Genomic DNA, 14,569 nt, shown 5'->3' on the forward strand with positions numbered 1-14,569 from the left:
TGGCTGCTGCTAGTAATGCACCCATCTGAGGCCGATGATTGCCAAAGACGCAGACCCAGTGAGTAATTGTGGGAGGGTGGTCATGAATTGGTGTCAGCAACAAGGGTAGAGGATTGCTCTCAGCAAGCACATGCCCCCTTCCTGATGTTAGGTCCCTCAACCAGGCACCAATGAGGGACATCCACCTTTCCCTCCTGAAAGCCGGCAAGCAAACAGGCCAGGGTTTCGTGCATGGTGAGTCTCCCACTCACTGTTGGATGAAACCCAGTGGTGGCAGGATGAAGACATCTATTGGGTATTAATTGTCCAGTTAAGGGCTTCAATTGGTGACAGGGCTGAAGGCTGTCCATGGATCTTCCTGCCACAAACATCAACAGAACAGAAATAGGAAGGAGGCAGCCCCCCACCCCCCCTCCAAACCACCAGATTAAATGCACCTCACCGCCAAACCTGCCATGGGGAAGGCATTAAATTCCACCCAGCGTTGACATTTCAGGTCTGTCTCCTTTCACCAGAAAGCTTTAGAAATGTAATACGTTTTGAACATGTAAATTGGGGAGGGTGGAAAGAAGAAGAGATGGGAAAGCCCATGAGAAGGTAGAGTGCAGGAGACATAAAATCATAAAAGATTTCATGGGTAAGGCTAAAGGGAGTGGTAATGGGACAGGTGCGAATGGTAGGATCCCGAATAGCTGTCATCTGAAAGCAAAGTAAAAGAATTAAGAGCAGGAAACAGCATCAATACAATCAATACAATACAATACTGGAGAAGAGGTGAGGGTGGGAGTAGGACTGGAACAAAGAATGTTCCACATATCCTGTGAAGAGGCAGATGTGACATGACCCAAACAAGTACGGAAAGAAGCACTTTTTATTTGCAGCAAGTGTGTGAAGACGAAGCAGGAGTTGTTCAATGTGAGAATAACTTCAGCCAGGTGGAGAATGGTAGTGGTGGATGGGGACTGGCTGCGTCTCTGTTCAAGGAGGAAGCAGAGAACACTCAAAATGTCCTGGTGTGTGATGGGGGTGTCAATGGCTTGGACATCCATGGTGAAAGGAGATGGCGAGCTAGGAAATTGGAAACTGTTCAAGTGATGGAAGGATCTGAAGAGTCCGGTGTCATGATAGGGAGATATTCGGAACTTGGGTCCAGAAATGGGGTCCAAGATATAACAGGTAATTTAGGGGTTAAACAGACTGAGTGAAAAGACTGCTAGTAAAATTTGTATAAACTATATAATTGTGCGTTGGGGAGTTCGCTTCCCAAATTGTTTATGTTTTGTCACCTTTTATATAAGTTTGGAATAAAATACATTAAAAATATAGAGATCGGGACACCCTTTCGAAATGGCAGCCCAATCCCCGCATTCAGCTCCTTAGTGATGAAAATGATTCTAAGTGTGGGCTAAACCGATGGGAAACTCAAAGGTCCCAAAAAAGTGACCAAGTGTTTTTAGATAGCGGTGGGGAACTCATTGGGGAAACCCCCAGCAAAACCTGCCGCAAATGACACTTAGAAACTTTTCTGTTAAATCGCGCCTTAAGTGTTGCTGCTGGAACTCAATAGCGTGCGATTCGCACTTCAGTTGGGGCCGCTATTCGGTAAGCAAGTCAGGACACGCAAATGGGCCAGCACTCTGCCGGCACAAATTGAGAGCAGTTCCTGACTCAGCGGCCTTTTAACCACCTGCACCGGAACTAGTGTCAAAGACCCTGCCAGCTGGAGCTGTTTTTTTTTTAAAAACAATTTTATTGAAAAATTTTGATTTTATACAACATTGACGCACCTTAGTAAAATACCGAAAGTAACAATAATATTAACAATCATATACATTCGCCCCATCCCCATGAACAATCCAGCATTTTAACAACAACGCAAATTAACACACGATAAAGTTACAGAATAAACACTACAATAATGCGCCCCCCCCACCCCGGGTTGCTGCTGCTATTGACCAAGTCACCTATCTCTGAGACAGGAAGTCCAGAAAAGGCTGCCATCTTTTATAGAACCCTTGTATTGATCCTCTCAGGGCAAATTTGACCTTTTCCAATTTTATAAATCCCGCCATGTCACTGATCCAGGTCTCCACGCTTGGGGGCCTTGCATCCTTCCATTGTAACAGAATCCTTCGACGGGCTACTAGGGACGCAAAGGCCAGGACACCGGCCTCTTTCGCCTCCTGCACTCCCGGCTCCACCCCAACCCCAAAAATCGCGAGTCCCCACCCTGGTTTGACCCTGGATCCAACCACCCTCGACACCGTCCCCGCCACCCCCTTCCAGAATTCTTCCAGTGCTGGGCATGCCCAGAACATATGGGCGTGGTTCGCAGGACTCCCCGAACATCTGGTGCACACTGGAGCTGTTTTTAAGCACTCCATGTATCACACATTCACTGCAGCCTCAAAGATGGTACACAGAAGACCTGCCCCGCAAACCCCTGCCCCCCCACTCCCCTCCCTCCCCCGAGGTCAGGAGTCCGAGGTGCACTCACAGCTTCATGACAGTGAGGACGGACACTCTCTTCCCCAGGGTGGGCCACAGGCTCGAGCCTGCCTTCCTGAACAATGCCTGGGAGATGGTGGCAAACACAATCAGCGCTGCCAGCCTCACCAGGAGGAGGCAGCTAGTGATCCTGAGGATTTGAGGTCTCTGCCCTGAGAGGGATAGAGAACCAAGGATGGTTTCAAGGCTACAGCGCAGGTGTCCTTTGGCTCTCTGTTGATCCCCTGCTTCCTCCGAAGTGGGACAGTGCTTCTGGGGAGTGCCAACGCCTTGTTGGTCCTTATTGCGCTTGACCATGCCCATCCCCTTGATGATATAGCTGGGATATGAGGGTGTCCAGAGGGGCTGCCTGGGTGGGCTCCCAGATGACCAGAGGTTCTCGATGTATTCACAGGAGCAGTCAGCAGTGTGAGCAGCCAGGAGCCTGCAAGTAGCACCAAAGCGGTGTGTTTAAACGTAATACTGCAACAATGGCGGTCTAAGCCAGTCCATCCCGATCCTGAAGGAGACACCCCGAGTCCACGGACTTGGCAGTAAGTTGTTCACTACTATCGTAACCCGACTGGGCAGCCACCCTCCAACAAACCCGACAATTTGAAGCTTTTTAGCCTTCCGCTGCTCCTCGGCAACCATGGCGCCCAGACCCCGCTTGTAAATGCTTGCACTAATTTGTGCCTACGTGGGTTCAGCCTAAGAGAGATGGAGGGGTGGAGTATGAAGTATCCAAGCCTTCAATGATATTAAGATACATGCAAATGATAGCTTTGCATGGATCTGCCAGCGCGGGATGCAAACATTGATATCGTTGCCAGCTTGGGACCAGAGCATGGTGTCGGAATCAGGCGCAAAACAGATTTGTTCGATTTTATGGGATTCTCTGCACGATCACGATTCTCACTTCTGGCGTCGCAAAATGGAGAATCCAGCCGATATGCGAAGAATCAGAGGTGTAAAACCATTTGCAAATGAATTTTCATTTTGTATATATTGTCACCGTACACTGAATCAATGCCTTGGTTTAAACACAGCTCTGTGCAAATTGTGATACTATTTTAGATGAAGGGCATTTACCTCTTCTGTTTTACCAGGTGCAAAGTGAATCTTCTTCGAACTGGGGATATAGTCAATGCCTGGAGTTGCAGAAGGAGGGTCTGAAGGGCGTGTTGCACACCACACTGAAGTGGGGGTGGACAAATCACTGCCATGTCTGATAACTGGTATTTCAATGGAACCTATAAATAAATACATTTCAGGATGACATTATAATGCCAGTCTGGTGAGAAACTGCAGCTCTTGTACTACTCCTGAAGTACTATATTTTATAAATTTAAATCTTTAAATTACAATCACATATTTCATTACATTAAGGCAGACACTTGGGTCGTCGCAGTTACTTGACCAAAATTGTATCCAATGTCTATGTATTATCAAAATAAATAGAAAAATAATGCAGAATATATTTTAAATCCATCACGCTTTCTATAACTTTACAGTTTGTGATGCTGCTATCAGACACACCAGCTGATTCATGATAACAGGAATAATCATGCACATACCTGCATCTTCACTAACAGTGAAGGAAGAGTTTGCAAGAAACACCAATGAGGCATCATTGGGACCATTTATAATCACTTTGGCAGCTGCAACTTCCCCAATCCGTGCATTGTCAGACGCATCAGCCAGGGCGATCTCAAAGTCCTCCTCCTCCTCATACTCACTGTCATCAATCAGCTTGACATCGCATGTTGACATGCTTACACCAGGGCCAAAGACCACGTGATTCTCATGTGTCATTCCTCTGGTTTTGAAATCTGAGCCGGATTCCAATGCATACAGGCTGCTGCCTTTGGCTGTTTTTGGTACAGTATAGCAGATGGCTGAAACTGTACTACTGGTGTCCCCTGTGGAATGATAAAAGTTCCAAAGAGATAGATGGATATGTATTTTTCAAATCACATCAGGGTCATGTATAACCAGAGTTAGAGTTAGGAGCAATTGTCGTTTAGCTTTAATTTTTTTTTGTAATTCTACGCTTCATAACACCTCAGTATCATGCTGCATCCAGTATTCAGTCAAGCAGGGACAAGAAAACAGCATCTGTCATACATGAGAAAGTAACTTTTGCCTGTGGAAGCAATAGTAAAGAGTGTCATCCAAAATGTAGCAAAACTCTTGGGGCTAGATTACATAGGGTGTCCCGGTCCCTCCCCCCCCCCCCCCCCCCCCCACCCCCCTCCCAGCTAAAAGATCAGGCAGGGAACCCATCCAGAGGAGCAACACCTGTGGTCATTTATCTGGCAACTGGTTGTTAATAGACTGGAGGAGAGATGTCTGCCCCCTCAGCGACAGGAATCTCCAGCCATCAGAGGCTAGCAGCTCTCAACATACTGGTAGGTCGAGTGGGTATGATGGCCACCAACGGTACTGCTCTCGGGTAACGAGGAGGTGAGCTGCAGCAGATCGGAACTGCGTAAATGTTTTGGGGTCAGCGAGGGGGTGTGTGAGGGTAGGGGCTTGAAAGGCCATGGGGGAAGGGTGAATTGGTGAGGCCCCTCTGATGGGCCTGTGGGACCCTCCCATCCAACATCAGCTTGTCGGGCTGACTGCTTGGTGTGGGCCTAACAGGCACGGGGGGGATGAGGTCCTTCAATTGCCCACTCAAGGGTCTTAATTGGCCCACTGGCAGGTGGGCTGCCTGACACCAGCCCCATCACTGGTCGAATGCTGATGGGCAAGAGGCGAGTAGGAAGGTGGCCCCCTGCTTTCAATCCTGCCAGCAGGGGATGAGTGTTAAACCCAGCACTTGGAGGGTTACTGATTCATATTTTCTCCATAAGTTTTCTGTGCACTATTTAAGTCCAATATTTTGTGTAAAATCACATCAAATCCTTCTGCACGTTATTTTAACAAAATTAACCCAATTAATTTTTAGATAGCACAAAAGAAAAAAATGGCACAAATGCATTAAAACATACCCAGGAATTGGAAACACGCATGCAATTCTTATTCTGGTGTTCTCTTTTCTGACTTTATTGTTGTTCATTATTAAAGTATTTCTACAAATTACATTGTGATGCGTAACATTGCTTGGTGGCCATATTTTATACTAAAAATGGTTTGAGATAGGCATATTCAGAAGGTTCTTAGTTGCAAAATACAGACCAACCTATAAACACATGGGATAGCATCTGACATCCTGAACTTTGGTTAATGAAAATCGCTTATTGTCACAAGTAGGCTTCAAATGAAGTTACTGTGAAAAGCCCCTCGTCGCCACATTCTATTTGATTATTGTCAGAGGAGTCATCTTTCAGAAAGTAATTAAGATAAAGCAATATGTCACTATGTAACTAGAGGAGTTCTAATCAGTCAGAGAGAGACAAATTGCAAACTCATTTAAACATGTGAAGCTGTATTACAATTTTAAGTGTGGTCTGTAAATCAAAATGGCTGATCGCTATTTGTCACAAGTGATCCTTGGCAGGACTACCTGAGGGAGAATAACAAAAGCTAATCTGATGGCTCAGTAAATAAATGAGCCTCATGGTTTGGTACTAAGTCTCAAGACCAGAAGATTGCATGCCCAGCTCTTCATTTTGCTTATTTCAGGACAGACAGCAAAAGGTGAAATGAATGGAAAATCTGGCACAAAAAGACAAAAAATACCGGACAACCTCAGCAGGTCTGACAGTATCTGTGGCGAGAAGGGAATTAACGTTTCAAGTCTCGATGGCTCTATGACAAAGCTTTGACAAAGAGTTATCCAGACTTGAAACTTTAGTTCTCTTCTCTCTCCACAGATGCTGTCAGAGCTGCTGTGATTGCCAATATTTCGTGTTGAATCTGGCTGATTGTGAAAGTGTGTATAACTACCCCGATACGGTCTATCCAGGCAATGCTCAACACCCAGATGGTAAATATGAACAACTACCCATGCTCAGTCAATGGGTATAGTTGTCTATGCTTTTAAAGCTGAGACTAGGGTATTACATCTTTTTTCACAATGAAATCTGTGGTACTAGTGAGTAAATTTACAGAGCTGATTTGGAAGATGCAGTCCAGTCTAAAGATCCTACTTATTGACATGCTGAGGCTAATGAGCCAGAGAATAGGATATCTGGTATTGATACAAATATCTACAAGAATGCAGTCAGATTTGAAGGCAGGAACATCTTCCTACTTTCTCTTACCTTCATCCCAAAAAGACAAATACAGTAGAACCTCAGAGCTAATATAAGGGGCAGCACAGTAGCATGGTGGTTAGCATAAATGCTTCACAGCTCCAGGGTCCCAGGTTCGATTCCCGGCTGGGTCACTGTCTGTGTGGAGTCTGCACGTCCTCCCCGTGTGTGCGTGGGTTTCCTCCGGGTGCTCCGGTTTCCTCCCACAGTCCAAAGATGTGCGGGTTAGGTGGATTGGCCATGCTAAATTGCCCGTAGTGTCCTAATAGTAAGGTTAAGGGGGGGAGTTGTTGGGTTACGGTATAGGGTGGATACGTGGGTTTGAGTAGGGTGATCATTGCTCGGCACAACATCGAGGGCCGAAGGGCCTGTTCTGTGCTGTACTGTTCTAAAAAAAAAAAAAGAAATAGGAGCAAGAATAGACCATATGCCTGTTGAGACCACACTCTCACCCAATATGATCATGGCTGATTTTCAACTCCACTTTTCCGCCCCCTCCCCAATTCTCTCAATTATCTTAGAGGACAAAAATCTGTCAATGAAAAATGAAAATCGCTTATTGTCACAAGTAGGCTTCAAATGAAGTTACTGTGAAAAGCCCCTTTATCAGCCTTTAATATGTTCAACAATAGAGCATGCCCCCTGGGGTAGGGAATTCCAAAGATTCACAGCTCTCTAAGTAAACGAGTTTCCATTCATCTCAGTTTTAAATGATCAGCCCTTAATCCTAAACCTGCGGTGGTCTAGATTCCCCAGCTATGGGAAACAACCGCTGTGCCTATCCTTAAGCCCATTCAGAATCTTGTATGATTCAACTGATTGCAGGGCCATGTCCTCTACAAGCAGAATATGCCCAGATGTTATGTATTTTTCACTTAAACAGAAGTATGGGGTCAGCTGTACCCTGGTGCATGGCAATGACTCAACCTATCAGAGTCAACTCGCTTTTTTAGAATTTAAGCAAAGACTTGGGAGATAATTGTTCTCTGATGCATTTTTTATGGCAACATCTTGACCAATTAGCACCCTTTTCTCATTCAGTATAAATTGTTGTTCCCTTTGAAATTTGGTATTCTTCTGTCAGTCCTGATGATTGCAAGATGAAGAGCTTCAACAGAATATCTCTTTTTCAGCAAAACTTAAGTGGTATCTGAACTCTGAGGGTTAAATTTCAAGGAGTGATTACAGAAACTAGAATTTAAACCCTGGAATTTAAAAGATTACGGGAATTTTGATTGAATTTTTCCAGATATAAGGAAGATAGAGAGAAATCCTATAAGCTGCTTGGGGAGTCTAAAACTAGTGACATAGACTAAATATTGGAGCCAGTCCTTCGATGGGCCAAATTAGGAAACACCTCTGCCTTCCAGGGGTGGTAGGGTTTGGAACTTTTTTTGGTAAATGGTAATTGATGCTAGATCAATTGTTAAATGCAAAACTCAGATTGATAGATTTTGAATATATGGCTTTTTATCTTATCATCTAGGTCATTAATAAATACGGTGAATAGTTGCGACCAACATAGATACTTGTAGGATGCCAGTATCATGGAATTTACAGTGCAGAAGAAGACAATTCGGCCCATCGAGTCTGCAGCGGCCCTTGGAAAAAGCACTCTACTTAAGCCCATACCTCACCCTATCCCCGTAACTCAGTAACCCCACCTAACCTTTTTTGACACTAAGGGCAATTTAGCATGACCAATCCACCCAACCTGCACATCTTTGGACTGTTGTACTTGCGTATTTATGTATGATTGTTTTTTCATGTATGGAATGATCTCTCTGGATTACTTTTCCCTGTATCTCGGTGCACGTGACAACAAAACAAATCCAATCCAATCCAATAGTATTCCGCCATTGTGCCTACTCTCTGTCTCTTGCTGCCCAGCCAATTCCCCAAACAATCAATAATTTGCTTTCAATTCCATGAGCTTCCAATTTTAGCTGCCAGTTTCTCATGATGGACTTTGTCAATGCCTCCTGGAAGCCCTTATATATAGCATCCATAGAGATCCCCCTGTTCACTACTTTAGTCACCGTTAAAATATTTAATCAGGTCCTTCAGGCACGACCTAGATCTTACAAATCCATGCTGCTCTCTCTGGGCACCAGACAAAAAGGTATTCCATCATCCTTACGTCAATCATGGAATTTAGTAATTTTCTGACAACAGATTTTAGGTGAATTGGTCTATAATTTCCTCGTTTCCCTCTCTCATCTTCCTAAAACTATCCAAAGAAACAAAATCTAGCACACTGTAGGGCACACTTGTGCAAACTGGATTAAAGTTTACGTGGAGGAGGAAATATCCAAAATTTATTCATCATTCCAAGAGCGTGAACTCCACCAATGGACTGTGGCAGTGACTTGGATTATCCAACCTAGTGTTGGTTTCAGAGCTCCAGTCAACAATCAACTTACTATAGTTCACATTGATGGTTGGAATTTAGGAGCAAACTGAAAATCTGGCCTGCACGCTTAAGGTGCAAGTTGATAGTGTTTTACTACTAAACAGAACCAGATTTTGCATTTTCCTTTTCTTTAAATTGTGCTTCAAAAATTAAGCACTTCATCATTGCTCTTTAGTTAAAACAGGACCAAAAAAAAATACAGACCCTTCCTTTCCACCGGGGCAAACAAGAATCCAGCACTTTCATTAACTCGATATAGTTTCTTGTCAAACTGCAGCGTGGGCTCATCTTCTGTGTCATTGATATTCACTGCAGCTCTGGTAATCTTCCCAAGCAAGGCATACGCAGGCATGCTCAATTCCACATTGAAGCTTTCAATGTTTTCAAACACCTGGTCATCATTTATAACAATAGTGCAAGCCTTGGTATCCTCTCTCTCATCAAATTGAACCTATTAAAGAAGCAAGCATATGAAGATTGCTTAATGTCTTTAATACTGTAATACGGAAACCCAGTTCATTGGTTCTTGTCAATTCTCATGGCACTCTTAAAATGTTACTTCTCCACCAAAGAATATTAACTTTCTCTTCAAATATATTCTACCCCAGCCCCAGTTTTCTTCATCTGTTGAAAGAGTTGACACAAATTGGTAGTTCTGGAGGCCCCATAGATACAGTCCACTTGTACCTTTCCCAAGTGACCATTCTTCATGAAAGAGCCTAAACAAGTGCTGACAGGGTTTTTAGTTATATGAGACATCACGTGAGGGCTGATCCTCTCCTCGCCCAATGTAAATACCTTTTCAGCAGAAGTTAATTAAAAGATAATAGACACAGAACATTTTCATATAGTTATTCTTAATTACAAAATTACTAACCCTGCTTAAATCGGTGAATTCATTATACACTAGATCCCGTGAGATCACTAAGTATCAGTCACAAATTTGATGATGCATTTCTAACTATGTTATCAGGAAAGGAAAGTAACATTTTAATACCCTTTTTGTAGCATGTGACCAATCAGTGCCACATTGGAACCTCTAACTGATAAGACAGTCATCAATCACCCTGCTCACAGACCTCATAATTACCAGGTTGCAAAAGGGTATATAATAGATATGTCAATGTTGGTTATCATCCAAGGATTAAGCATTCCAATTGTAGCATTAGGTGCCACCTAGACATGCATAGTCATTTACAAGTGAACATATCACAGCTTGTAAAAAGTGAAACTTCATTGTTTACGGAATCTTATAATCCTATTAACAAAACTACGGACAAAGCTGTATCTCAGAATTATTTATAAATCTGGATTTAAAGCTGCTGGTTACCAATTGTGGAAGAATAAATTGGGCAACGGGGAAAATTTTAAGTGTTCCTTTTTGCTGGAATTACATCCACTTTGTGATGTCGCATTTGAGGCTGGCAACCACTGGCATGGAAAGGTGTTTTATTTGACGATTAATTTAGGGATAGAGTTGGATTAAATGCCAGCTCCCATTTTTCTGCTATGTAGCATGTAAATTACACCAATTTGAAATGATTACTAGGCAGCGGTGAGTAAATGGAAATTCAAAGCAAGGACATAATACATTAATGAAGGTACATTTCAGCCTTAACCTTTATTCGCATGATTTTTCTTTACGAACACTAGGTTCTTATAAGCCTTGATGCCAATCATGGCATCATCATTGACTCCAGTCGGTTTCAAATAAGAATCTCCCTATGTATCGTATGTCAAGTTTTCAGTGACACTTCACGGAAGATAGCAAGCATGATCAAGAGGAATGGTAGCCTGATGGATTGCATGTGCCAAGGTTTCACCTAACATAGCTACATGCGTGATTACACCCAACTCCAATAACTTTGGTAAAAGTCAAGATCAGCAGAGAACCAGATACAGAGCTCTGCGCTCTGCTGCGAGTACGTCGTCAGCAAATATGCAGCATAAAGCTGGCATATTTGGCGAAAGTAATGCTGTGCCTGGAAATGATAATCGCTTATTGTCACAAGTAGGCTTCAATTAAGTTACTGTGAAAAGCCCCTTGTCGCCACGTTCTGGCGCTTGTTCGGGGAGGCCGGTATGGGAATTGAACCCGCGCTGCTGGCATTGTTCTGCATTACAAGCCAGTTGTTTAGCCCACTGTGCTAAACCAGCCCCTATGGTTCCACCTCAATGCTGGAATGCAATAATGGAGACTGTGATGTGATGGGACTACAACTTCCTGCGCTCGCAAACAGCTTCACATTCATATCAGCAGCCATCAGACAATTGGTTGGGTATTGAGTTTCTCTGTTACTCCCCCTGCAAATTGATGATTGCATCGTGGCTTCCTCTTCCTTCATTTTCACCAGCCACGTTGTAGTCCCCTCCCACTTCAGCCTTGGTAAAGGTTGATACTAGATTGAGATAGTTTCTCATTCTGGTCCTTCTTTTAAAATTTTATGCACAATATTTCTCCCCCCACTGCTACAGTATTCCTTACACCCATCTAAAATTGCACATGAAGCTACGCAATTAGGCTGATATTGGAAATTGGGTACAAATAGCATACTTCAATAGCACGATAGATGCAGGCAGGGTGTTTCCACTGGCGGGTGAAAGCAGAACTAGGGGGCATAGCCTCAAAATAAGGGGAAGTAGATTTAGGACTAAGCTTAGGAGGAACTTCTTCACCCAAAGCTTTGTGAATCTATGGAATTCCCTGCCCAGTGAAGCAGTTGAGGCTCCTTCTAAGATAAAGATAGATAGTTTTTTTGAAGAATAAAGGGTTATGGTGTTCGGGCCTGAAAGTGGAGCTGAGTCCACAAAAGATCGGCCATGATCTCATTGAATGGCAGAGCAGATTCGAAGGGCCAGATGGCCTACTCCTAGTTCTTATGTTCAATTTGATTGAGGGTAATTTAAACTTGTAGTGGTGGACCAAAACAGGTGATATCAAATTGGCTGTCTGAGGTATGTCCTGACAAATTGTCCTTTATGTTAAAATATTACAGTCAATGTAATATTGTTTGCTTTAACCACCATCAGTAGTTAAAATGAGCAAAAGCCACCAACGTTCAGGTCTAAACAACACCTGGAATGGAGAAGCTAGATTGCAAGATTAGCCTACAGCTGCTTGGTCGAATTTCTTTCTTAGATGTATAATTTCTGCTATTTGAAAGTTTTAGTAAAAGGGTACATGAAAATATCAAGTATTGTTCCCCAGGTTTACTTTTTTGTGAAAACCTAAAGCAGGAAAATATAATGATTGCTCCTGCTCCACTTGTCAGAAATGTGTTTGAAACTCAGTGTGAAGTTTCAGTAACAGCTCGGAGGATATCCCCAGCAAACCTTCCTTTTGAATTTTTTTATCTTTCTGAATCCACCTTAAGTGCATACCTGGCACCCATCCAGCTTTGCATTTGAAAGAAGGACTTAGCTGTCAATGCAAAATACACATTTTGAAACATTTAAAGCAACAAGTTCAAACCGGTAATCGTCAGATATTATTTCATCCCTTACTTATTCTGTTGACACCTAATACATATCCAGTACACTGTACATATCAATCTAACACATACCTGCCCTGCATACTCTACGTAATCTTGTTGGCCCAGCTTTGAGCCAGCTCCAGAAGTAGAAGTTGCTGACCCCTGTTCAGTACGGCACAGTACAATGGCATACTGATTGAGGTTCCCAGTCCTCTTCACTGTAACACTCACAGAGCCTGCCTTTTCACTCACATTGTAGCTGCAAACAGGACAAATGGCAGAAATCAGATTTTATTTTAAGACAACACACTTATTGTTCTTATGCCATTAAATGAACTCAAAGGAACAATCAACAATATAGTGCAAGAAATAGTCAGAAAGATAATAATGTGGCATCTAATAATGAAGGGATTAATTACTTATAGTTAGCTATGGGCTTATATAATGCCGGTGTGGAGGGGAGAGGGGCTATGCTGAATTTTCTGTCACCAGCAATTATGGAGAGTTTGGCTGACACCTACATGAGTACATAAACATTTTTACAAAGTAGTTTAAAAACAGATTTTTATATTTCTGTGATGAATTATTTATTTATCTGTAATATGCAGACTTTAGTAATTACATACTGAATGTTACTATGGTGCTTTATTACATTACATTCATCAGCTTTTCTCAGTTCCTTCATTAAATAACGTAATCAGGGTCAGGATTCTCCCCTACCCGGCGGGGCGGGGGATCCCGGCGTGGCGTGAACCACTCCGGCGTCGGGCCGCCCCATAGGTGCGGAAGTCTCCGCACCTTTAGGGGCCAAGCCCTCACATTGAGGGGCTAGGCCCGTGCCGGAGTGGTTCACACTCCGCCGGCTGGCGTGAACGGCCTTTGGCACCACGCCAGCCAGGGCCGAAAGGACTTCGCTGGCCGGCGTAAGTCCGCGCATGCGCCGGAGCGTCAGCTGATGTCATACCGGCGCATGCGCAGGGGAGGGGGTCTCTTCCGCCTCCGCCATGGTGAAGACCATGGCGAAGGCGGAAGAAAAAGAGGGCCCCCACGGCACAGGCCCGCCCGCTGATCGGTGGGCCCCGATCGCGGGCCAGGCCACCGTGGGGGCGCCGCCCGGGGTCAGATCGCCCCCCCCCCCAAGGACCCCGGAGCCCACCCACACCGCAAATCCCGCCGGTCAAGTAGGTGGTTTAATCCACGCCGGCGGGAGAGGCCTGTCAGCGGCGGGACTTCGGCCCATCGCGGGCCGGTGAATCGCCACGGGGGGCCCGCCGACTGGCGGGGCACGATTCCTGCCCCCGCCGAATCTCGGGGAGCGGAGAATTCGGCACACGGCGGTGGCGGGATTGACGTCGGCCCCGGGCGATTCTCCGACCCCCCGGGGGGTCACAGAATCCCGCCCCAAATTTGTTAGATTTGCCTTCAAATTCATGGTAGTTGCCCCTTATTAACCCAAGCTTCTCCTAGTGAGAATTAATTTTATTTTGGATAATGGACACTTGTGGTTTTCCTATCACTGTCGTCAAGACTGGCCTTATTGCTTTATTGCTCTGCCCTTTTCTGAATAGTGTTGGGATGTTGGCAATCCTCCAGTTCTTTGACAATACCCCCATTTCCAAAGAGAATTAAAATATTATGAGAGGAGCATCTGCTATTTTTACCCTTGCCTCCATCAACAACTCTCTTATCCCTCACCTAAATCTGTTAACATAACCCTTTATTTTCTTCTCTCTTATCTAACATCCCCTTAAAAGCAGTCATGCCATTTGCCTCAACAGTTACCCAAGGCCAGAATTGAACCCGAGTCCCTAGCGCTTTATCATAGAGGTTACAGTGCAATGCTAACCACCGTAGCAAGTTCCATGTTCTTACCGCTGTCTGGGTAAAAATATTTCCTCAGAAATCCTTCTTGGCTTTCTTGGTGACTATCTTATATTGATGGCCCTTATTTTTGCTCTTGAGATAGTCTCTCGGAGTCTACTCTTTCAAAACTT

The 14,569-nt window shown here is 44.2% G+C and overlaps 1 protein-coding gene across 1 annotated transcript in view; it reads right to left on the minus strand.

Annotated features, from left to right (window-relative positions):
- fras1 (Fraser extracellular matrix complex subunit 1) overlaps nucleotides 1-14,569 on the minus strand; it is a 601,677-nt gene that overhangs the window by 73,031 nt on the left and 514,077 nt on the right. Inside the window, exons 54-57 of the mRNA XM_038791813.1 lie at nucleotides 12,666-12,834; nucleotides 9,307-9,553; nucleotides 4,065-4,409; nucleotides 3,580-3,740 (exon numbers count right to left, since the gene is read on the minus strand). Of these exons, the coding sequence (XP_038647741.1) occupies nucleotides 3,580-3,740; nucleotides 4,065-4,409; nucleotides 9,307-9,553; nucleotides 12,666-12,834 (922 nt within the window). The remainder of the gene's footprint in view (nucleotides 1-3,579; nucleotides 3,741-4,064; nucleotides 4,410-9,306; nucleotides 9,554-12,665; nucleotides 12,835-14,569) is intronic.

Source organism: Scyliorhinus canicula, chromosome 3 (assembly GCF_902713615.1).
Source record: "Scyliorhinus canicula chromosome 3, sScyCan1.1, whole genome shotgun sequence".
In the NCBI taxonomy this organism is placed as follows: Eukaryota; Metazoa; Chordata; class Chondrichthyes; order Carcharhiniformes; family Scyliorhinidae; genus Scyliorhinus; species Scyliorhinus canicula.